The sequence below is a fragment of the Homarus americanus genome, unplaced genomic scaffold, assembly GCF_018991925.1.
Source record: "Homarus americanus isolate GMGI-L3 unplaced genomic scaffold, GMGI_Hamer_2.0 scaffold39675, whole genome shotgun sequence".
In the NCBI taxonomy this organism is placed as follows: Eukaryota; Metazoa; Arthropoda; class Malacostraca; order Decapoda; family Nephropidae; genus Homarus; species Homarus americanus.
Window position 1 is genome coordinate 11354698 of NW_024736071.1, and position 20375 is coordinate 11375072.

The following is a 20375-nucleotide window of genomic DNA, read 5'->3' on the forward strand; positions in this document are numbered from 1 at the left end:
TTTGAGAGAGTTCAAATCTTTCCTGGCGGAGATGAAATATGATTCTCCCAGGAAATACGTCACAGATGGATTACTTCCGGTTCGTTATTTACAGGGAAAATGTCGTCCAAGTCGGATATATTTTACACATGACGTAGTATATGTTTCACACTTCATGGGACGCGGCATCTCTCACATTCCAATATTTCTTGATGTGTCACAAGTTATTATGTGAGACGAGTGTGACCAGACGTACAGTAGTCCAGTCAGTGTCAGGTCTTCTATTCTGTTGTTGTATGAAATGATCCAAGAACCACATGAGGACTTTTGTTACGTTATTATGATCTCTACATTGTCGGTGATGGGTGTGTTGCGTTACAGGGGGAGGAGCTGCGTCACAACGTGTCAGCAGGAGTGATCATTGGTAACCATATACTGGTGCTGCAGAAGGTGGACAAGACAGCGTCAGGCAATTACCACTGCGTTGCCTCCAACATCCAGGGAGACGGCCACTCCAACCCACTGCGGCTGAGAGTCAAATGTGAGTACAGACGCTCTTCTTCTCAAGTGTGAGTGTAAGGTCCACCGGCTTCAAGTCTAAGTTTGAGTACAACCTTGTTTTCTTCAAATTCAATGTCAGTGTAGTGCTGTTCTTAGTCAATTGTCGGTATAGTAGTAGAGTGTGTCTGGGATAACCGTGTCAGTGCACCGCATGTTTTGCTTAAGTCAACTGTGAGTACAAAATATAATTATTCTAAGTCAACTGTTTGTGCCCAGAGACTACAGCACTTCTCAGACCATCACAGAGAGATAAAGGAGGGTGCAGTGTAACTTCTCAGTGATCATTTATGAATACTATGTCTTCTTCCCAAATGCGACATGACAATGGTATTCATCTCTGTAGGTCATTTGTGATCACCTGACTTACTCCCAGTCCCAGGTTAAATGTCTGAGCATTAACATCTTTGTCAGGTAAACACTTGACTCAACTAAGTTTTCCAGAACAAGTGAGTGAAAAGCCCAGTGATGTAGTCGAGACCTGAACCGAGACCGAGATCATTTGCAATTTTAGCATTGATTATATGCCAGTACTTAATAATGGAGGAAACTGCAGCGGGTCTATTGGCCCATACTGGACAGCCCCGTTTACACCCAACCCCTATCGCTCATATATCCATCCAACCTATATATAGGCTATTTGAAGCTACCCAACGTGTTCGAGTTAATGAAGAAGTTCAGTAACTTGTTCCACTCATCCACTACTCTATTTCCAAACCAGTGTTTACCTATCTCGCGCCTAAATATAAATTTGTCTAATTTAAAACCATTGCTATGAGTTCGTTCTTGGTTGAATAATTTAAGTACCTTTGTTATATCCCCTTTGTTTAGCCCTGACTTCCATTTATACACCTCAATCACATCGCCCCTCACTCTACGTCTCTCGAGGGAGTGCAAGTTCAGATGCATTAACCTGTCTTTATACAGTACTCAAGGTTCCTAATGCCCGGGATTAGACTTGTCATCCTCTTCAGAGTGTTTTCTAGGGATTGTTTTTTCGCAAAAGAATCGCTGTCTCAGTTCATTTAAGTAATACATTTTGGGGGGTTGAAATCCCTGGATGATGGATGGTCAATGTTATATTAATTCATGGAAATATTCACCTACTAGTATAGGTATGGTTATATCAACTACCAAATTATTAAAAAAAAATCTTTTTCCTGACTATAAATAAATATAATTAAATATATAAAGTTTGCTTCAATTTACCTATTGGGTTTGTGTGTAGTATATTGGGCTTAGTTAATAGAGCACACTGAAACATTCACCGTATTGTAATAAACAGTGCTGGGTAATGTAAAGTAAATGTGGAATTGAATACCTGGGTTGATCTGGGTCACCTTGCCTAAGAAAATTTACCTTGACCCAAGAAATCCCTCCTTATTATAGTTAAAGTCTTCAGAAACTTATTTACTCATTTGGTGGTTTAGTGACCTGAGGTGAGGTAACTCTCGCTACCTGAACGAAAACTTATCAAGTTGACCACTTCCTCAACAGACCTGAAACGTAATAATTAGAGACCAAGGGTGTCCAAGACCGAAACGGAAACTGAGACCTGAAAAAGGGTCGCGAGACTTATGTCAATGAAACCGAAAACCAAATTATTTGCCTTTTTTAATAATTCATGATATAAATATGAGCAATTAAAAATACACACTTAAATTCTTATTACACCAGGCTCATCGATCATATCTCAATACTTTATTTTTATATTCATTTGGAACATGGTAGGTGTTCATTACACGTTAGAAACACCAACAACTCAGTACAATTGTTGAAGTCTGGCATCTATGGGGCCTCATTAATATCCCCCATGGCTAAATACACGTTCAGTTGGAGCATTAGAGGCCAACTATCACAAACCCGTAAGGAAGCCCAGCTCACAGATAATACAGATATATAAATATAAATATAGAAATAATAAGCACGTGATGCTTAATGTGGCCTATAGCTCAGATCTAAAAAATTATAAAAGACAATTTGGCCTCGAAAGGGCTCGAGTGAAGCCCAAGTCCATGGATGTCTGAGGCAGAAACTCGAGACCCACATCACTGAAAACAACTCGTCTTATGCAGTGAGGTATCAAGTTCACTTGTCTGCATTTTCATTATAATTCCTACTGTTGTCTCGAACAGCAAGGGATTGTCTCGAAATTGTCAGGCAACTTGGAGTGCCAGTGTGTTACTGCCAGACACCTCGGAGTGAGTGTCTGGCTGTCTGTCTGTCTGTCTGTCTGTCTGTCGTATTCCCAGTCACCTACGAGTGTTAGTCTTTTCCCAGCAACAGAGGAGTACCAGTGCCTTATTCACAGCCAGCCATTTAGGAGTAAAAGTGAAAGTAAGTCCCATAGGCATGACTGGTGTTGGGGGTAGTGTTGATACAGCACACTGTTCCTAAACCTTCTGTACACAAGGAGGCAGCATGGCCGGTACTGCCCTCGACCGCCTTCACTTCCCCAAATTGTAAACTTAGATACCCATTTACACCTGGGTGAACTGGGAGCACAGTTCCCAGACACAGTAATATCCGTATCACAATTCTAGACACCTAGGAATGTCAGTAACTTCTAACCAGCCACCTAGGGGTATCAATATTGTCGTTACACTCCCAGCTTTCGTATAGTGTCAGTGCCTCACACCCAGCTACCTAACGTTCTCTCTCAGCTTTCACCTGCACTAAAATTACTGGACAGTTCCCACACACCCCGGTCAAGTTATCGCTGTTGTTGTTACGAAGTCAGATGTATGACCCTTATATATATTCTGCCTTAATAAAATACTAGCATTACTAGTGAACAGAAATATTTACGTTATTGCATCATATTTTTCAGGACTTTTCATAACTTTCGGATGTACACGAGAGAGAAAGATTATATTGAAAGCTTAGTTTGTAACGAGACATAACTCCATAGTAACATTTGACCATTATATCACGCTCTGCCTAGGATATATTCCATCTCATAACTTCTCACAATAAATTCACATTGTATCTTTTAGGTATTAAGGATATCTTTTAATATAACCTGTACCACCCACGTACCTTTGTCAGCTATAAACCATCACGCCCCGGGAACACAAAATAACAGTGAGTGAGCAGCAAGTCTCGCCTCTCTTTGGCTGCTTCCTGTGTGGTGTTGGTGTAATTTTGACACTTCCATTTTGCCACTGTGACGTTCACCCCGACCTACAGTAAACCGCCCCACAACGCATGTCCACACCCGCCAGTGTTTCTTCACCTTTATTATTATTATTATTATTATTATTATTATTATTATTATTATTATTATTATTATTATTACCACCTTGGCTTTATCTGAACCTACCATCGTCAATTACAACCAGGATTCAGTGTTATACAACCGGTGGGATATAACGAATGGCAGTTCTCTGGGGCCTCCTTCTCCCTCCCAGCCTCACGTGAGCTGGTACTGTCAATCTGTCAGATGTATACAATACATTTTAGCCATCTGAAAGTGCAACTATAGTTTTCGGTAAATTATAAAGTCAATCAAACCTGAACACCTGTAAATCTCTGTTTAGAACTACTACGTATTTAAGGCTTAATATTTATATAAGACTGTTTCAAAAAGAGAAGTCTGTGTTATGGGAACAGTTCTGCCAACCCGCTCAATCACAGCGCAAAACCAAAACGATAAAGAAAGTTGCCAGGAATATCTTCTTCTATTTTCACTACACCTTTCCTAGTGGTGATGTTGTATTTATATAATACCATATTACCTACATGCTGGTGGTTATAAGGGAGGCAACAGAGACATTAGTTGTCAGTCAAGTATAAATCTCTTGTATAAATTCTTTCTTCCTTATATCGGGTTTGATATTTGGATGTTGTGTTTTCTTCTCAGCCAGTGTCGCCTCCTCCCACCCTCTCTGGTTTCTTTGTTTATCTATCTTTTGTCTTCGCCTCACTGACTGACTGTCTTTGCCTCACTGACTGACTGAGTGTCCTCACCTCACTGACTGACTGTCTTTGCCTCACTGACTGACTGTCCTCACCTCACTGACTGTCTGTCTTCGCCTCACTGACTGACTGTCTTTGCCTCACAGACTGACTGACTCTCCTCACCTCACTGACTGACTGTCTTCGCCTCACTGACTGACTGTCTTCGCCTAACTGAATGACTGTCTTCGCCTAACTGACTGACTGTCCTCACCTCACTGACTGACTGTCTTAGCCTCACTGACTGACTGTCTTTGCCTCACGTACTGATTGACTTTACACTATCCACTCACTTATCTTTCCCGAACTCACTCTCTCTCTCCCTTCTCTCTCTCTTCCTATCTCTCTCTCTCTCTCTCTCTCTCTCTCTCTCTCTCTCTCTCTCTCTCATTTAATATGTATTCCACGAAGTTTTCCTCAACCATCACCCTCACTTTTCAGCGTCGACTCTCACACACTCCTCCAGCCCTTTGAGGTGTAAATGTCCTTCCCCCTCACCTGCAGGTACACCCCCTTACACCACTCTTTTCCCTGACTCATGTTCCGCTCTCCTGCATTCCTCTTCCACTACTTTCCTCCCTGTGTAGGTGTAGGTACTGTAGGGTTAGGTGTGGGGTGTGGGAGGTTAGGTGTGGGAGGTTAGGTGTGGGAGGTTAGGTGTGGGGTGTGGGGGTTAGGTGTGAGGTGTGGGGGGTTAGGTGTGGGTACTGGGGTTAGGTGTGAGGTGTGGGTACTGGTGTGGGTACTGGGGTTAGGTGTTAGGTGTGGGTATGGAAGAGTGTGTGTGTGGAAGAGTGTGTGTGTGTGTGTGTGTGTGTGTGTGTGTGTGTGTGTGTGTGTGTGTGTGAATACAGCAGTGGTACAACAGTTATATACCTGATGTTTACTACTGTGTCCTAGGTTTGATGTCCGACCCGGGTCAGATGTCAGAGGGGTGTTATCTAGTGTGACCCAACTACTGTATACGATACATCACAAGTTTCCTCCTGTACTAACAATGGAAACTGAAGGTCATAGCAAAGAAAGGACTGACCTCTTTAACGGCTGGATGCTGTTATTTAGTAAAAATTTTAACGTAAATATCTGCATCTATGTACAGTTGCAGACAAAATTTCCTGGACATTTTGCAGTATCTGTCATCTAGAGGATCATTAGGTGAAGGGAATTGGAATTTTATTTTAACGTTTATTATATTTTATCTTTATTAAGGAGTGTTCTCTTTTTCCATTTCGTGCCAGATATTGATGTGTTCAGGGAATTTTGTCTGCAATTGTACGTATTTACCTATACATATACTTTGCCATTTACTGTATATATACTGAGCATGGAAGGAAGTCATTTAATTGAGGCTTGAGGCACCCCTTCAACTAGTCCAGGCTAGTTAGTTACCCCACGTTTGTGTATTCAGTTATTAAAACAAGAGGACATAAATGTAGGTTGACTGAGTGTACTGTACGTAGATGTAGTCAGACTGAGGGAGATGAACTGACTGAAACTATGGTACGTGAAAATTAATGAACTTGAATGTTTATATGTGAAACAAATCTGAAGTCAGGAGTGTCTGGTGGAAGGACTGACAGTGGTGCCGAGTGGTGTAAGGCAGAGTTGTGTACCAGAATATAAGTGGATCTGTCCTAAAATATTAAGAGGAAAGTGGGTTATAGTAAGTCATTACACAGTGGGGAAATACTAGGTACAGAATGAAACAAATTACAACTGTATACAAGGAGATGAGAAGGTCAGCATGCTCGCCTCGCAAGCGAGCGGACCCGGGTTCGATCCCCGGGCAAGGTGAAACTATGGACAAGTTTCTTTTCGCCATTTGCCTCTGTCTACCCAGCAGTAATTGGGAACCTGGATGTTAATCGATTTGCGGATCGTGTTCCGGGGTAATGGTTTGCCAGTGCAGTTGGCGAGTTGTCACTTCCTTGACACTGGGTCACTCAGCTCGTTAATTGCTTTTCGCCACATATTATGTCGGAGTCACAAAATGGAAATGAAAACATTCCTTAACACAAAGTCACGCCTAGTTGACCCTTGGGCCGGCCATCATCGTTACACGAGGGGCAACCATTATTAGTGGTAAGAGGAATAAGGTAGAGTGTCTGATCATTACTCAGTAGTAAATAAGTCAGTTATTAATGAAAGGTTTAGGGTAAGAGAGATTCGATTTGAAGAAGTGAAAAAGAAAAAAGGCAAGAGGAGTTGAGGATCTGAGGAAGGAATATGTGGCTGAAATATATCATGATATGTAAATGAAGCTTTAGTGGGAGGAGTTGAAGAAGAAAGGGAACAAATGAAAAGAGCTGTCTTAGTGCATGCTGAGGTGTGTGGGTACAAAGGTATAGAGTAGTGCGTGCTGAGGTGTGTGGGTACAAAGGTATAGAGTAGTGCGTGCTGAGGTGTGTGGGTACAAAGGTATAGAGTAATGCGTGCTGAGGTGTGTGGGTACTAGTGCGTGCTGTGTGCTGTAGTGCATAGAGTATAGTGTGCTGAGGTGTGTGGGCATGCTGTACAATGCGTGCACAAAGGTAATAGTGCTGAGTAATGCGTAGCGTGAGTGTGTGGGTACAAAGGTATAGAGTAGTGCGTGCTGAGGTGTGTGGGTACAAAGGTATAGAGTAGTGCGTGCTGAGGTGTGTGGGTACAAAGGTATAGAGTAGTGCGTGCTGAGGTGTGTGGGTACAAAGGTATAGAGTAATGCGTGCTGAGGTGTGTGGGTACAAAGGTATAGAGAGGCAAAACAAAAAGAGGGAGACAATGTTTTTTAAGAGAAGATAAAGACATATAAACAGCAAATGCAAGAAAGAAATGATAAAGATGGGGGACTATCGTAACATCAGAAGGGAACTAAAATAAAATAATGAAACAAAAAAAAATAAAATAAAAGGTGAAGAAAAGGTTGTCACAAGGTCTTAGGAAAAACTGAAGCACTTATAGAGAGAAATAAATTGAGTAAGTGAGTCAAAATAAAAATTGGAAATAGCAGATGAAAACAAAACAAAAACGAAGACGGGAGAATATTGTGAAGAATTCTTAAATGTAAGAGATGAAAGAGAGACGAAAATACATTATTTAGGGCCAAATGTATTGTTTATTATTGAGGCAAAACAGGAAAAATAATAATAGAAGAAGAGTTGAGAGTGAATTTGAAGTAAGGTCAATGAAGACAAGGAACCTAAAGTTGAAATATTAAACCCAACGTTGTGGTAATAAAAGAATGACTAACAAAAGCTTACAGGTCAGATACAATACAGAGAGAACAATAACAAAAGAATAATTAAAAGAAATTTACTATCAATGTATAAAGGTAAAAGAATGAATGTGAGGGATTATAAAGGAATAAATCTGTTTAGTAGACCAGAGATAATATACGTCAAATAAACACAGAGAGAGTCTTGGAGAAAGAGTTGTCTCAGACCAGAAGAGAGGATGGGGGAAATAGATCGTATATTTGCGTTACACAGAAAAGAATAGTGGAAAGTAGTGAAAATGGATCGAGCAGATGGAAGACGTGTGAATATTTCGTTGGTGCAGAGAAAAATAAATTACTTCCCCGTAAGAGTATAGTTTTCCGTCAAATTTCTTCATATTTTCATGGGTATGGTAGAACGAGCAGTGATAGAAAGAGGTGCAACTTTAGTGAGGTGTAAATCAGAGGTAAGTCACTTGCAATATCCAGATGTCACTGCTTTTGAAGTTAGTAAGCGAGAGAAGTTTCAAAAGTCAGCGAATAAATCTGTAAAGAATATAATACTGCGAGAAGGTTGATAGCGAATGTTTAAAAAAAAAGAAATGTTAAAAAAGTAAATAGAAAGGGAAGAAAAGGAGAAATAAATGGACAATCTGAGAGGAGATAAAATGGAGAAAAAGGGAACTGCTGAAATATCTGGGAGTGGCTGCGTGGACAAATAAAACTGAACGTGATAAACTGAAGTGCACAGTGGCGGAAGGATACCCCCCCCCCCAAAAAAAAAAAAACATTGAGACATATATAGAGAAAAACCCCAACGAAACCACGACAGAAGAGGTCAAGGCGGGTATATACGCAGAAGTTATTAACCCAAAATCATAACGTCGGTGAGACACTTTTTGTACACACTGGATACAAGAAGAAATAATGAATAAATCAGAAGTGAGAAGAAAAGGACGTATTTGAGAGCAATATGTTGGTGGGGAAAGAGGATGCAGAGAGGAGAAAGAGACTCAGAGATGTGGAAATACACAGAGAAAGGTGTTGGGTAGAGGAGCAGGGATAAAGATAGATAAAGAGAGTGTATAATTTGGAGAAGGATCGTAGGAGAGGAAGGAGAAGATCTAGAAGAACAGGAGAAGATCAAGAAGAACAGGAGAAGGGTCATAGGAGAGGAAGGTCACTATAAAGAACAGGGGAAGGCCAAGAAAAACGTGAAAAGATCAAGAAGAACGTGATGAGACCAAGAAGAAGAGAAGAACAAGAAAAATTTAGGAAGACCACGAAGAGCAGAGGAAGACCAAGAAGAGCAGAGGAAGACCAAGAAGAGCAGAGGAAGACCAAGAAGAGCAGAAGAAGACCAAGAACAGCAGAGGAAGACCAAACACAGCAGAGGAAGACCAAGAAGGACAGAGGAAGACCAAGAACAGCAGAGGAAGACCAAGAACAGCAGAGGAAGACCTAGAACAGCAGGGGAACACCAAGAACAGGATGAGGAAGACTAAGAAGGACAGAGGAAGACCAAGAAGATAGTTTTTTTTAGATTGCCCCCAAGGGGGCTAGTTTATTGGGCACCCCCTTACATCCTGTGCAAGGTGAAGCGCAGAAGCGTTTACAGCGCCCATCTGGGAAGCATGCGTAGTTCATGCTTGCCTTTATGATCCATGCAATAAGGGCGTAAAAGCCTGAAGGGTCATGGGTTTTGTCAGCAAGTTACATAAAGTGACAGAATAATGAGTGTGTGGGGGGTAAAATTCCCGGTACAATTTATCTGTTTATGGCAAAGCGTGGCAGGTCCCTAATAATGTCAAGTGTCAGGCCATAGCCATAGGCATTAACAGTATTGAGGGACATACCTTTTAGTGTGATTGTGATGGCGTGTACGTCGGTAGTGTCGGCTTCAAGGGGGACGTCGAGAGGTTGGTAGGGGACGTCCTTCTTGGCGTAGATACGTAGTCCACTAGCATGTCTGCATGGTGGTCAGTTGATGTGGAGAACAGGAGTGGATGGGCAAGAAGGACGGAGGAAGACCAAGAACAGCAGAGGAAGATAGATGAAGGTCATTGGCGGGACGCAGCAGTGTGGGGTGAATGAGGGAGGAACGAGACATAAAGTAGAGTAAGGCTTGGGCCCCAGGACTCGCTGCTATGAACACTAGTGGCTTGTGTAAAGCGACGGGGATAAAAAAGATGGGTGCTTAGGTCCTTGTTGGGGAAGGAGTTCATTAAGAGAGCACGTCTATCACCGCAGTAAGAATGAATGAGTGATAACTTAATTAAGGGAGAATTAGTGAGCGGGTGTATATTTGCTTTTGATGCTGGCCACCGTGAATTAAGTGGGGGGAAAGGCTTGAAAGTTTATATATATAAATATTTTTTTTCGAATTCGTTTGCATACGAAGTGGCAGCCAACAACTTGAACCGTTCAAATATCATTGAATAAATCTGAATAACATTTTTCTGACTATAGCACATTTTTGCTTTGAAATTATTGGTATTTTCCTTTTCACCGAATTTGCTGGGACTAGACCCTCCATCGTCCATCTCTTTCAAGGAAGTATGAATCACTTCCACTCAGTGATTACGTATTCCGACTTCCTCCTCGGCCGGTTAAATGGTTCCCAAAAAATCTACATTTTCGAACTATATTTCTAAGCCCAAAGACCAATTTATGTTCACTTATTTGTGCAGGACACCAGACAGCTGTTTGGTGAAGGATACTAGGCACTACTACTGCTGCTGCTTCTACTACTTCTACTACTTATTCTATTACTGTACTACTACTGCTCCTACTATTAAAACTACTTTTTTATCGTATCCTCCAACCTCCCCCAATAATAGCTGCTGCTGATAATAATTAATAATAATAATAATAATAATAATAATAATAATAATAATAATAATAATAATAATAATAATAATAAAGAACACCAACAATAACACTAATAATAATAATAATAAAAACGACTACAATAAGGACAAGAATATTTAAGACAATTATTGAACTGATCGTATAAATTGAAAAGATGAGTAAGAGAATGCCACATTAGACTCCTGCTTGATCAACAGAGGCGTGAGATGAGAATGATGAGAAAAATCAGTGTGGGAATCATAATAAGATAAAGAGTGATATAGAGAAAGAGTGAAGGAATGTGCATCACAAAGACACGTGTACGAGAGCTGGAAGAAGATGGATTATGTTAAAGAACTGTAAAAGTCCAGGACGAGAGTCTGACTTAAAGTTGTCCTGCTGTAAGGTGAGGAGAGGAGGTAGGAGGTGAGGAGAAAAGGAAAGAGGTGAGGAAAGACGGTAAGAGGTGAAGAGAGAAAGGAAGAGGTGAGGTGAAGAGACAGGAGGTGAGGAGAGGAAGGGCGAGGAAGTAGGAGGTGAGGAGAAAAGGAAAGAGGTGAGGAAAGACGGTAAGAGGTGAAGAGAGAAAGGAAGAGGTGAGGTGAAGAGAGGAGAGAAACTGTGAGGAAAAGAGGACGAGACGATGAGAGGAGAAAAACCATGAAGAGAAGAAGGGAGAGGAAAAAAGAGTAGTGAAAAGAAAAAGGTGAAGCAATGCCTTGTGTAGGAGAGATCTTACGTGAAGGGATTGTAAAATGTAAATTAAATTAAGTCAGAGCAACACATTATAATGAATGTTCCAGGTTAGGCGGGAAAAATATAAAATATCAGCTGGATAGGGAGTGACGTAGCTATTTCGGAGATCTGGACGAAAATGTACGGCTTTGAAGATTCCGTGAACTGATATTTACCCCGCCACTTTTCCTTTACCGAGATGCTAAAGCTACAACACTGTAAACTTTATTACAATGTCTTCCAATAGGCAAAATCTGTCGGTAAAGCTGTCAATCTACCGAGTATCGTACTGTACATATTAAGGTTTGGTTTGGTAAGTGCAATAACTATGGCTCTTGGGTTGTGAGGCGTCAGAATTATGTGCTGTTGGACTTCGCATGACGTCTAAAAATTCTGGACTTAACTGCTTGACGATGCTCAGTCCACTCCATGGAGCCTCCATGCTCCACTCACTCGGACCGTGAACACGCCTAGGCCACAAAGGCTAACGATCATACACAGAACAAAAGGGAGGTGGTGTGGCAGGTGTGTGACACAGGTTGAGGAAGGAGGTGGTGTGGTAGGTATGATACACAGGTTAAGGGAGGAGGTGGTGTGGCAGGTGTGTGACACAGGTTAAGGGAGGAGGTGGTGTGGCAGGTGTGTGACACAGGTTGAGGGAGGAGGTGGTGTGGCAGGTGTGTAACACAAGTTGAGGGAGGAGGTGGTGTGGCAGGTGTGTGACACAGGTTAAATGCGGAGGTGGTGTGGCAGGTGTCATACACAGGTTGAGGGAGGAGGAGGTGGTGTGGCAGGTGTGTGACAGGGAGGTGTGTGACACAGGTGAGGTGAGGTGTGGGTGGTGTGGTGTGTGGGGTGTGTGACACAGGTTGAGGTTAAATGACAGGTGGTGTGGCAGGTGTCATACACAGGTTGAGGGAGGAGGTGGTGTGGCAGGTGTGTGACAGGTTGAGGGAGGTGGTGTGGCAGGTGTGTGACACAGGTTAAATGAGGAGGTGGTGTGGTAGGTGTGTGACACAGGTTGAGGGAGGAGGTGGTGTGGCAGGTGTGTGACACAGGTTAAATGAGGAGGTGGTGTGGTAGGTGTGTGACACAGGTTGAGGGAGGAGGTGGTGTGGCAGGTGTGTGACACAGGTTAAATGCATACACAGGTTGAGGAGGAGGTGGGTGGCAGGTGTGTGCTAGGGAGGAGGTGTGTTGCAGGTGTGTGAGACAGGTTGAGGAAGAGGTGGTGTGGCAGGTATGTGACACAGGTTAAGGAGGAGGGTGGTGTGGGTGTGATACACAGGTTAAGGGAGGAGGCGGTGTGGCAGGTGTGTGACACAGGTTAAGGAGGAGGTGGTATGGCAGGTGTATGACACAGGTTAAGGGAGGAGATGGTGTGGCAGGTGTGATACACAGGTTGACGGAGGAGGTGGTGTGGCAGGTGTGATACACAGGTTAAGGGAGGAGGCGGTGTGGCAGGTGTATGACACAGGTTAAGGGAGGAGATGGTGTGGCAGGTGTGATACACAGGTTGACGGAGGGAGGTGGTGTGGCAGGTGTGAGGAGGAGGTGGTGTGGCAGGTGTGAGACAGGTTTGGTGTGGCAGGTGTGGGCTAGGGAGGAGGTGGTGTGGCAGGTGTGTGAGACAGGTTGAGGAAGAGGTGGTGTGGCAGGTGTGGTTACAGGTGTGTGATGTGTGGGCAGGGTGTGATGTGGAGCGGTGGGTGTGAGGTGTATGGCAGGTGTGGTGACACAGGTTAACAGGGAGTGGTGTGGCAGGTGTGTGGGTAGGAGGAGGTGGTGTGGCAGGGAAGAGGTGAGGGTGGTGTGCAGGTGTGTGACACAGGTGGAGGAGGTGGTGTGGCAGGTGTGTGACACAGGTTGTGGTGTGTGTGTGGGGGGAGGCAGGTGACAGGGTATGACACAGGTGTGTGACACAGGTTGAGGAGGTGGTGTGGCAGGTGTATGACACAGGTGTGGTGTGGCAGGTGTGACAAGTTAAAGGAGGAGGTGGTGTGGCAGGTGTGTGACACAGGTTGAGGGAGGTGGTGTGGCAGGTGTATGACACAGGTTAAGGGAGGAGATGGTGTGCAGGTATGTGACACAAGTTAAAAGGGAGGAGGTGGTGTGGTAGGTATGATACACAGGTTAAGGGAGGAGGTGGTGTGGCAGGTGTATGACACAGGTTAAGGGAGGAGATGGTGTGGCAGGTGTATGACACAGGTTAAGGGAGGAGGTGGTGTGGCAGGTGTGATTCACAGGTTGAGGGAAGAGGTGGTGTGGCAGGTGTGGTACACTGAATGATAGATAATGGGCAGGTTAGGTTATTAATACTCTGAATACAATTACGGTAGTTACCATTGAGCTGTGTGTTGATAGAGCTCTATCGTGAGGTACAGTCACTACTGGTTACATCACACGATATTTTGTCCCATTATTTTTTGACAAGCAAAGTCTTGATACTACAGTTTAACCCTCGCAGTTGATCAAATTATAACTCAGTCGTAGGACAGAGTATTTAATTTAATTTTCCATCTGTTAATTTGGTCCTTCGAAGAGTGTTGGGATACTTTATACACCCGCGGCAGTGCGCTCCCAGTAGTGAGACTCTGTGATGGGGGAAACATACAGTTGTTCAGGAGAGGTGGCGATTCCTTTTATTATCATAGGGAGTTACAAGAATCGTTGGCCATTCTCTTCATAAAGCTAAATGGCATTAATATTGAGATAACCTTAAGGTCTTAGAGCCTTTACCCGTGTCAGCATCTTCACGGGCTCTATAATTTATCCAAGAGACAATCCCCGATATGAGGACTCCGAAGAGTATCAATGATGAACAACACGGTAAAGATCAGCTTGAATGGTGTACAGTCACACTGTTGAGTAACTCAGTGGTCGTCGGCCTCTTGAAGTAGGCTATTCACTTAGGCAGAAAACTTGGTGTAATAAATTGGGATGTTCAATGCTTTTTTTCGTGAACCAAGAATTGTACCCAAATAAATGAAGTTACAACTTAAAAGTTTCTAGTATAATTAACTTTATTAACTAATAAAAAAATACTTTGCTCGTCACAATTAGTTTTTACGAAATAAATTAATAAGTCATTTAACATAAAATTAAGCGGTGCCATCTTAACGTCGACGAACACAAGTTCGTCAGTAAACAATAAATGTTTTGACTAGAGACAGTAAATCAAGTACACTGAAAGGTAAAGAGAGTGTACTAGACGCACATTCAACTTATGATGGCTCTCCTCATCAAACTATTATAGAAATAATTCACTTCCCAGACACCATAGTAGCTGCAGGAAAGTGTGGCTCAGCTAATCACATTTTATCAAATATAATTTTCCCTACAGTTGACGAGAAGGTAACTACTTGGTACTCGTCCTGGGAGAGCCAACTCGGGATCGGAAGTCAACTGAGTCATCTAAAAGGTCGTGCGAAGGTCAACGGTGCCACCTGTCGTCAGAAAGTTTCGGCAGAGCAAATTGAAATATTCATGATTGTTCAAACAAATTTTAAAAGCTAAGGCTCCTGCACACCATATCACTGAGCTCTAGACCTTCCGAGGTGACACAGAATGTGTATTTACTGAGAAGTTTGGAGAACAAAGGCTGTGCCACACCAGCTGCCGGGTGGTCGATTATCGCTGCTGAGCCGACAAATAAACATATAAATCCCAGGAGTTAATTAAGTGAAACGCGCACAATGATTACCCTGTCCTCTCTGAGCTCAGACAAGCCCTGAATAATGCTCTTATACTTTATTTCGAGACAACCCCAGGAATGGATAAAGTTAGGAGTGTCAATTATTGGAATGAATATATCCAAAGACACCGAGTCTCTGCTGACACTAAATAACCTTATATGACAGAGAACTGAGGACATTGTTATTTATGAGGTTAACACTAATGATGATGATAAAGCCTTTCGACGTATAAATCCAAGTGTGGTAAAAGTACTTTAGTTTCACTTTCAGGTTGTGTACTTGGCCAGGATCACTGCCAGCGATATATTGTGGCCGCAGCTAGAATGGCTGGAGCAGAGGAACCAGGACAGTGAGAGAAACAACTTGGTGCTCATGAGACGGCGTAATGTTCAAGTAATGTGAGAGTCAGTCCTAACAGCCAACAGGGAACTCATCATTCATTGTATTGCTCTTCAGGAGATAACAGACGACAAGCTCTGGTATAATTTTACATAATAATAACGTCTTTATCTGTACCCTAATACCGCCCTCTACAGTAAAAATAATTCTTCACAAACGTCGAGTATAAATTACAGCTTTGATCAAGGCTCACACAAGGCCTTTCTTCACGCCAAAGTGTCGGACATGCTCGCGGTTGACACCTGAGGAATATTTTAACCTGGAAATAGTTGATCCACAAAGGCTACAACAGTACAATATTACTGTGTATTTTAACAGAGTATTTTATATTAAAGAAACAATTATCTCCAAGTTATCTATTATAATTCACACAATAAAATGTTAAAAACACAAAGAAGAGTGACTCGTGATTCACAACTAAACGATAATGTGGTCAGTGAAAGGGGAAGTGTTGAAAGGGTCCGACCAATACTACAAATTTGATACAGATATTAACAATTAGTGGAGACAGTTTATTAACCCCTTGGGTATGGGGTCTCTCTGATGTGCTGCCAAAAAGTTGTGTGGCGTTAGTCAAATAGAATATTAAATGTTGCGTCCTGTAATGAAGAGGTTAAAGATTGCATATCCCAATGAAAATTCATAGAGGGATTATAGTCAGTGTTAGTAGGACAACTGGTTTACGTTATCTACTTCAGGCTACTTTACAACAGTTCAGTAATTTAACAGAAGTTAATTTTGGTAACAAAGTTAAAGCGTTCCTGTATGAACAGTATATGATCTGCAGGAACTCTGCTCTGCACACAGTGGGGTCGTGTAGTTATGAAATGTTAATATACAGTTATTAGTTAGCGATTTATACAGAACAAATAATCAGATGTATGAGACTCTCCCTGGCGGTAATGAACAGCTCTGGTTGGTACTGTACATGTGCAGGGATGAGCTGCCAAGAACCACTAACGAAGCATAAACTGATAAATAATGGAGGGAGATATATGGTGTTTTAAGTTGAACTAATCCCATAACTATCAAGACTGGAAGAAAAGTTCAACAAGTTTGGAAGTTTAATTAAGACTGGATGATCCTTTGCCAGCAGATACAGAGGAGAAAATGTGGCTGGGGAGTCTTGAGGCCTGAACAAATCAACTTCCCCCAGACCTGCCTGTTACAGTGGCTCCCACTTGCGATGCTCACCCTAAAACTAATGGAGCTGCTTCCTATTTACTGAACTGTAAAGGATACACCAATAAATGCAGAGGCAGGGTGACCCCGCTGATAGAGGATTAACGGCAGTGTGTGTCTCTGTGTGTGCAGGGGGATAATAAATTTATTAAAGACACTTCAACGCGTTCCATCTTTATTGACACTCGTCTGGCCGGACAGCTGAGTGGCGTTACAGCGGATCATCATCAATAATAATTTGGATTATGTTCGTAACCGTGTGTCTTATATCCACATTATGAGTTCTGAGGCGAAGTTGATGCACGTCGCTATGGCTACTTTCATACTCGGGAAATATCAATAAACAAATGAATAAAACACAGATATTTGTTCTCAAGTCCAGAATGATCAAGCTTACCTGTGCCACTGGTCTGGACAAATATAATTCACAGTACAAGTTGTTGAAAAATACAGGGTGTCCCTAAATGATTACCCTAAAAACAGTATGCTCTCATCCTTTAATCGGGGTAGTCATTTATGGACACACTGTAAATTCCTTAGAACTGTCGTTTACCAGTAGATGTTTATCAGAGTTAATGACTTGACTAACCTATTGAGAGTAACTGTTAATATACTTTACTTTTTTGTGAAGTTTAATAGTAAGAATTTTATGGCTACTTTAAGGTAGTGGATCACATCAATACAGGGGGATCAGTTTATCAATGTCTTCAAAGGAATTCATAGTAAAATATTCCAGAGTTTGTGAAAACCTCATCACTATTTCTACAAGACAGCATTGTACGAGTAATATATCGAAGTAGTGGACCAGGCTGAAGCATCTGTGATTCTCAGTTTCTCCTTCTTTTGCTAACAGGTTTATTCTCCTTGTCACAGTACAGGCTCATAATGACGACTACCGTGGTGGAGTACAAGATATTCTTAAAGTGAGGGAAATGTTGGATTCGTAAAGCCAGGCAAGAAGTTACAATTATCTTCCTATTCTCACTTTACCGAAAGAAAGAGTCGGGGAACCTTTGCCTTATGAGGCAGCCGGAGTAGAATATATGAAGTCGTTCATTTAGGACAGAACGATCAAGAAGTGACAAGGGAGATGTCTGAGGAGTCATCCACTTGTGCACTTCGACTTAAGAACGGATATGTCAACTTTTAGGCGTTTTATTGCTTCTTTCGCTCTAACCACTTGATGGCCAATAACCCCACCAGCTTTAAGTTAAGGTCGGATTTGATTTATGAAAAATATGCTGATGTTATAAGCGAGAGATAAGAGGATGTCAGAGGAAATTTATATATTCCACCGTGAGCGCCAGGGAACCACACTGTCTCTGAGAGAATGGTAGCCTTCATGGAAGGCTGACGGAGGAAGGTCTCGTACAGTACGTGGGCCTGTCACCGTTGACGATTCGTATAATTTTTAAGGTAGAAACAAAATAAAATAACAGACTTTCGCCATGTGTGTTATCAACTGTTGAAACTGCCATGACACCTTGACCCCAACATAATATAATACACAAACCAGCTCATTATTTTACCTTCAGAGATCCAGCTGGTCGGACCCACATACAGTAAATGGCCCATGATAAAGTAAATGAAAAATAGGTAAAGTGTCCTAGAATAATTATTAAATGACGCGATATGTAGAAAAATGGACACATAACCTCTCTGAAAGAAAAAAAAAGACGATAACAGATAATATCAGAGTGGAATTTGACTATTCCGTAAAAGAAGGATTAATTAGCAGTGATCGCCATTAGGAAGGATTTGGGTCCAGTTAGCGTTTAGAAAAGGTGTTTGAGGTATATCTAGATTAAGCTGGTAGTAGTAAGACACAGAGGCATTAACTAAGAACCGGAAATTTCTTATATCGTCTTGAGTTTGGTCCAGAACAACTGCATGAAGCTGCAGTTACCATGACGACAGCGGAGACAAAGGTTGACGCAGCAATCTCCACACACATCGATCCGCCGGGGAGTTTAATGATCGCTGGATCAATTACTACATCTCATTAGGGGGGGGGGGGGTTATTATATAATCACATACTCTTATATTGTTAAATACATTCAACCATAGAGTAGGAGTTAATGGTAAGGGTAAGTTAGTTAACAAGAGTCAAAGTGTCTGTTATGGAAGTTGCTGTTGAAATGTGAGTTGAGAGGAGCCCAGCGAGTGACGGCCCTCACTCACCCTCTGTTTACACCTCATACGTTACCTAATTCATGAGTAAACTTTCAGATGGCGAAGGGGTTATATTTATAAATCTAAACGAACTACATAATGCGTTTCTGGGAAAATTATTAAACATAACTATGATTTACCCTCAAAATATTCAAATCTCTTACTATAAATATTTCACGTACGGTCATAAATTATATACGAGATATTGAAGCTAAAGACAATGACGTTAGACGAAAGATTAAGGCATTCGGTGTTTTGAAGTCCCAATTTATTTTTAAACTAAAGCCATATTCGTCCAGACTCAGATCATTCAGTCGACTTTAAACTCTCCAATACTCGCGTGGCGGCACAGTATGGTATAGCTTTCACCAGACCTTGACGGATGAAGGTGTCCCAGCACGCTATAACTAAAGTATACATATAGAACAAATAATATATACAGAAGTAAATAATATATCATCTCCTGACCTTACAACCCCATCAACTATCCTTACCAGGGAGTCACACGATCAGGGTTATATACTTGAATTTCTTACTTTATGTTGAATGAGATTATTATATCCAGATAACATACGATAAAACTTGTGTAATAATATAATATCCTATGAATAAAGTATACGTACATACATTATACAAAAACGATCTATTATTCATCATATACATTAATTACATCTGTACTGTATAAGGTTAAAGATAGTTTTATTCGTAGTTTGTAAAGTGTGAACCTTACAGACAAATAAAAACACATTAGTTGTATGGCCGAGTTTTGAGTTTATTTCCCACACCAAGAACCAAATTGATCAGTCAACCTTAGACTTTGTTATCGGGTACTACTGAACAAGGAGAGTATAAAGGTGTTCCCGGGGAGAAAGTGAGTGTTAGAGCAGATATGAGGCTGATATGAGATGCTCCTGACACTTTTGGTAAGAGGAGAGAAGTGTGTGTGTGTGTGTGTGTGTGTGTATGTGTGTGTGTGTGTGTGTGTGTGTTTGAAGCAGACATGAGTGTCACGTGTGTATCAGTGTTAGCGTTGGTAAGTTGGTGAGGAATCAAAGATAACTATTATTGTAATCATTAATCCATTCTTCTTAAATAATCACTATCGAGATGAATGACGCTGTGTGGAGACGACCAAGTGGACAACTGAACAATTCTTGACAAAAGACCTTCGATCAATATGGCAAAAAGCTGCATCAGGTGAATGAGTTTTGCCAAGTGGCAGTCTAGTCGTCTTCATGAGGGTTGGGTGTATTAAGGGCCACATAAAATAACAACACTGTCGAATGAAAAAAGAAATTGCATTAGTGAGAATCAAAACATTAAATACTGTCATGGAAAGTCACGTTGAAAGTTCAAAAATTGTGCTCAAATAAACCATCCGTGTCGACGGTTCTTATGCAGCACCCAAAGTGAGATGTGGAAAAAAACTAAAAGGTTTTTCTTTGGCTAAAAGTCAAGTTTCTCTCCCATGATTCTCGCGCCCTCTTTAAGCTCCCAGATAAACGTCTCTTTCCTCTACAGCTTTACTTCTCTTTAACATGACGTCCTTCTCTGTCTCCCCGTACTAAACACTCCATCATTCTCTCCTCAACTTTTACATCGTCGCGACTTTGATTTAAGGCTGGATGATGAGTGACCTCCCTTAACACAGACTT

The 20375-nt window shown here is 41.8% G+C and overlaps 1 protein-coding gene across 1 annotated transcript in view; it reads left to right on the top strand.

The window, feature by feature from the left end:
• The window catches only part of LOC121871705 (nephrin-like), a 100747-nt gene that overhangs the window by 50439 nt on the left and 29933 nt on the right, over positions 1-20375 (top strand). The window contains exon 8 of the mRNA XM_042374117.1: positions 361-520. Coding sequence (XP_042230051.1) covers positions 361-520 — 160 coding nt within the window. The remainder of the gene's footprint in view (positions 1-360; positions 521-20375) is intronic.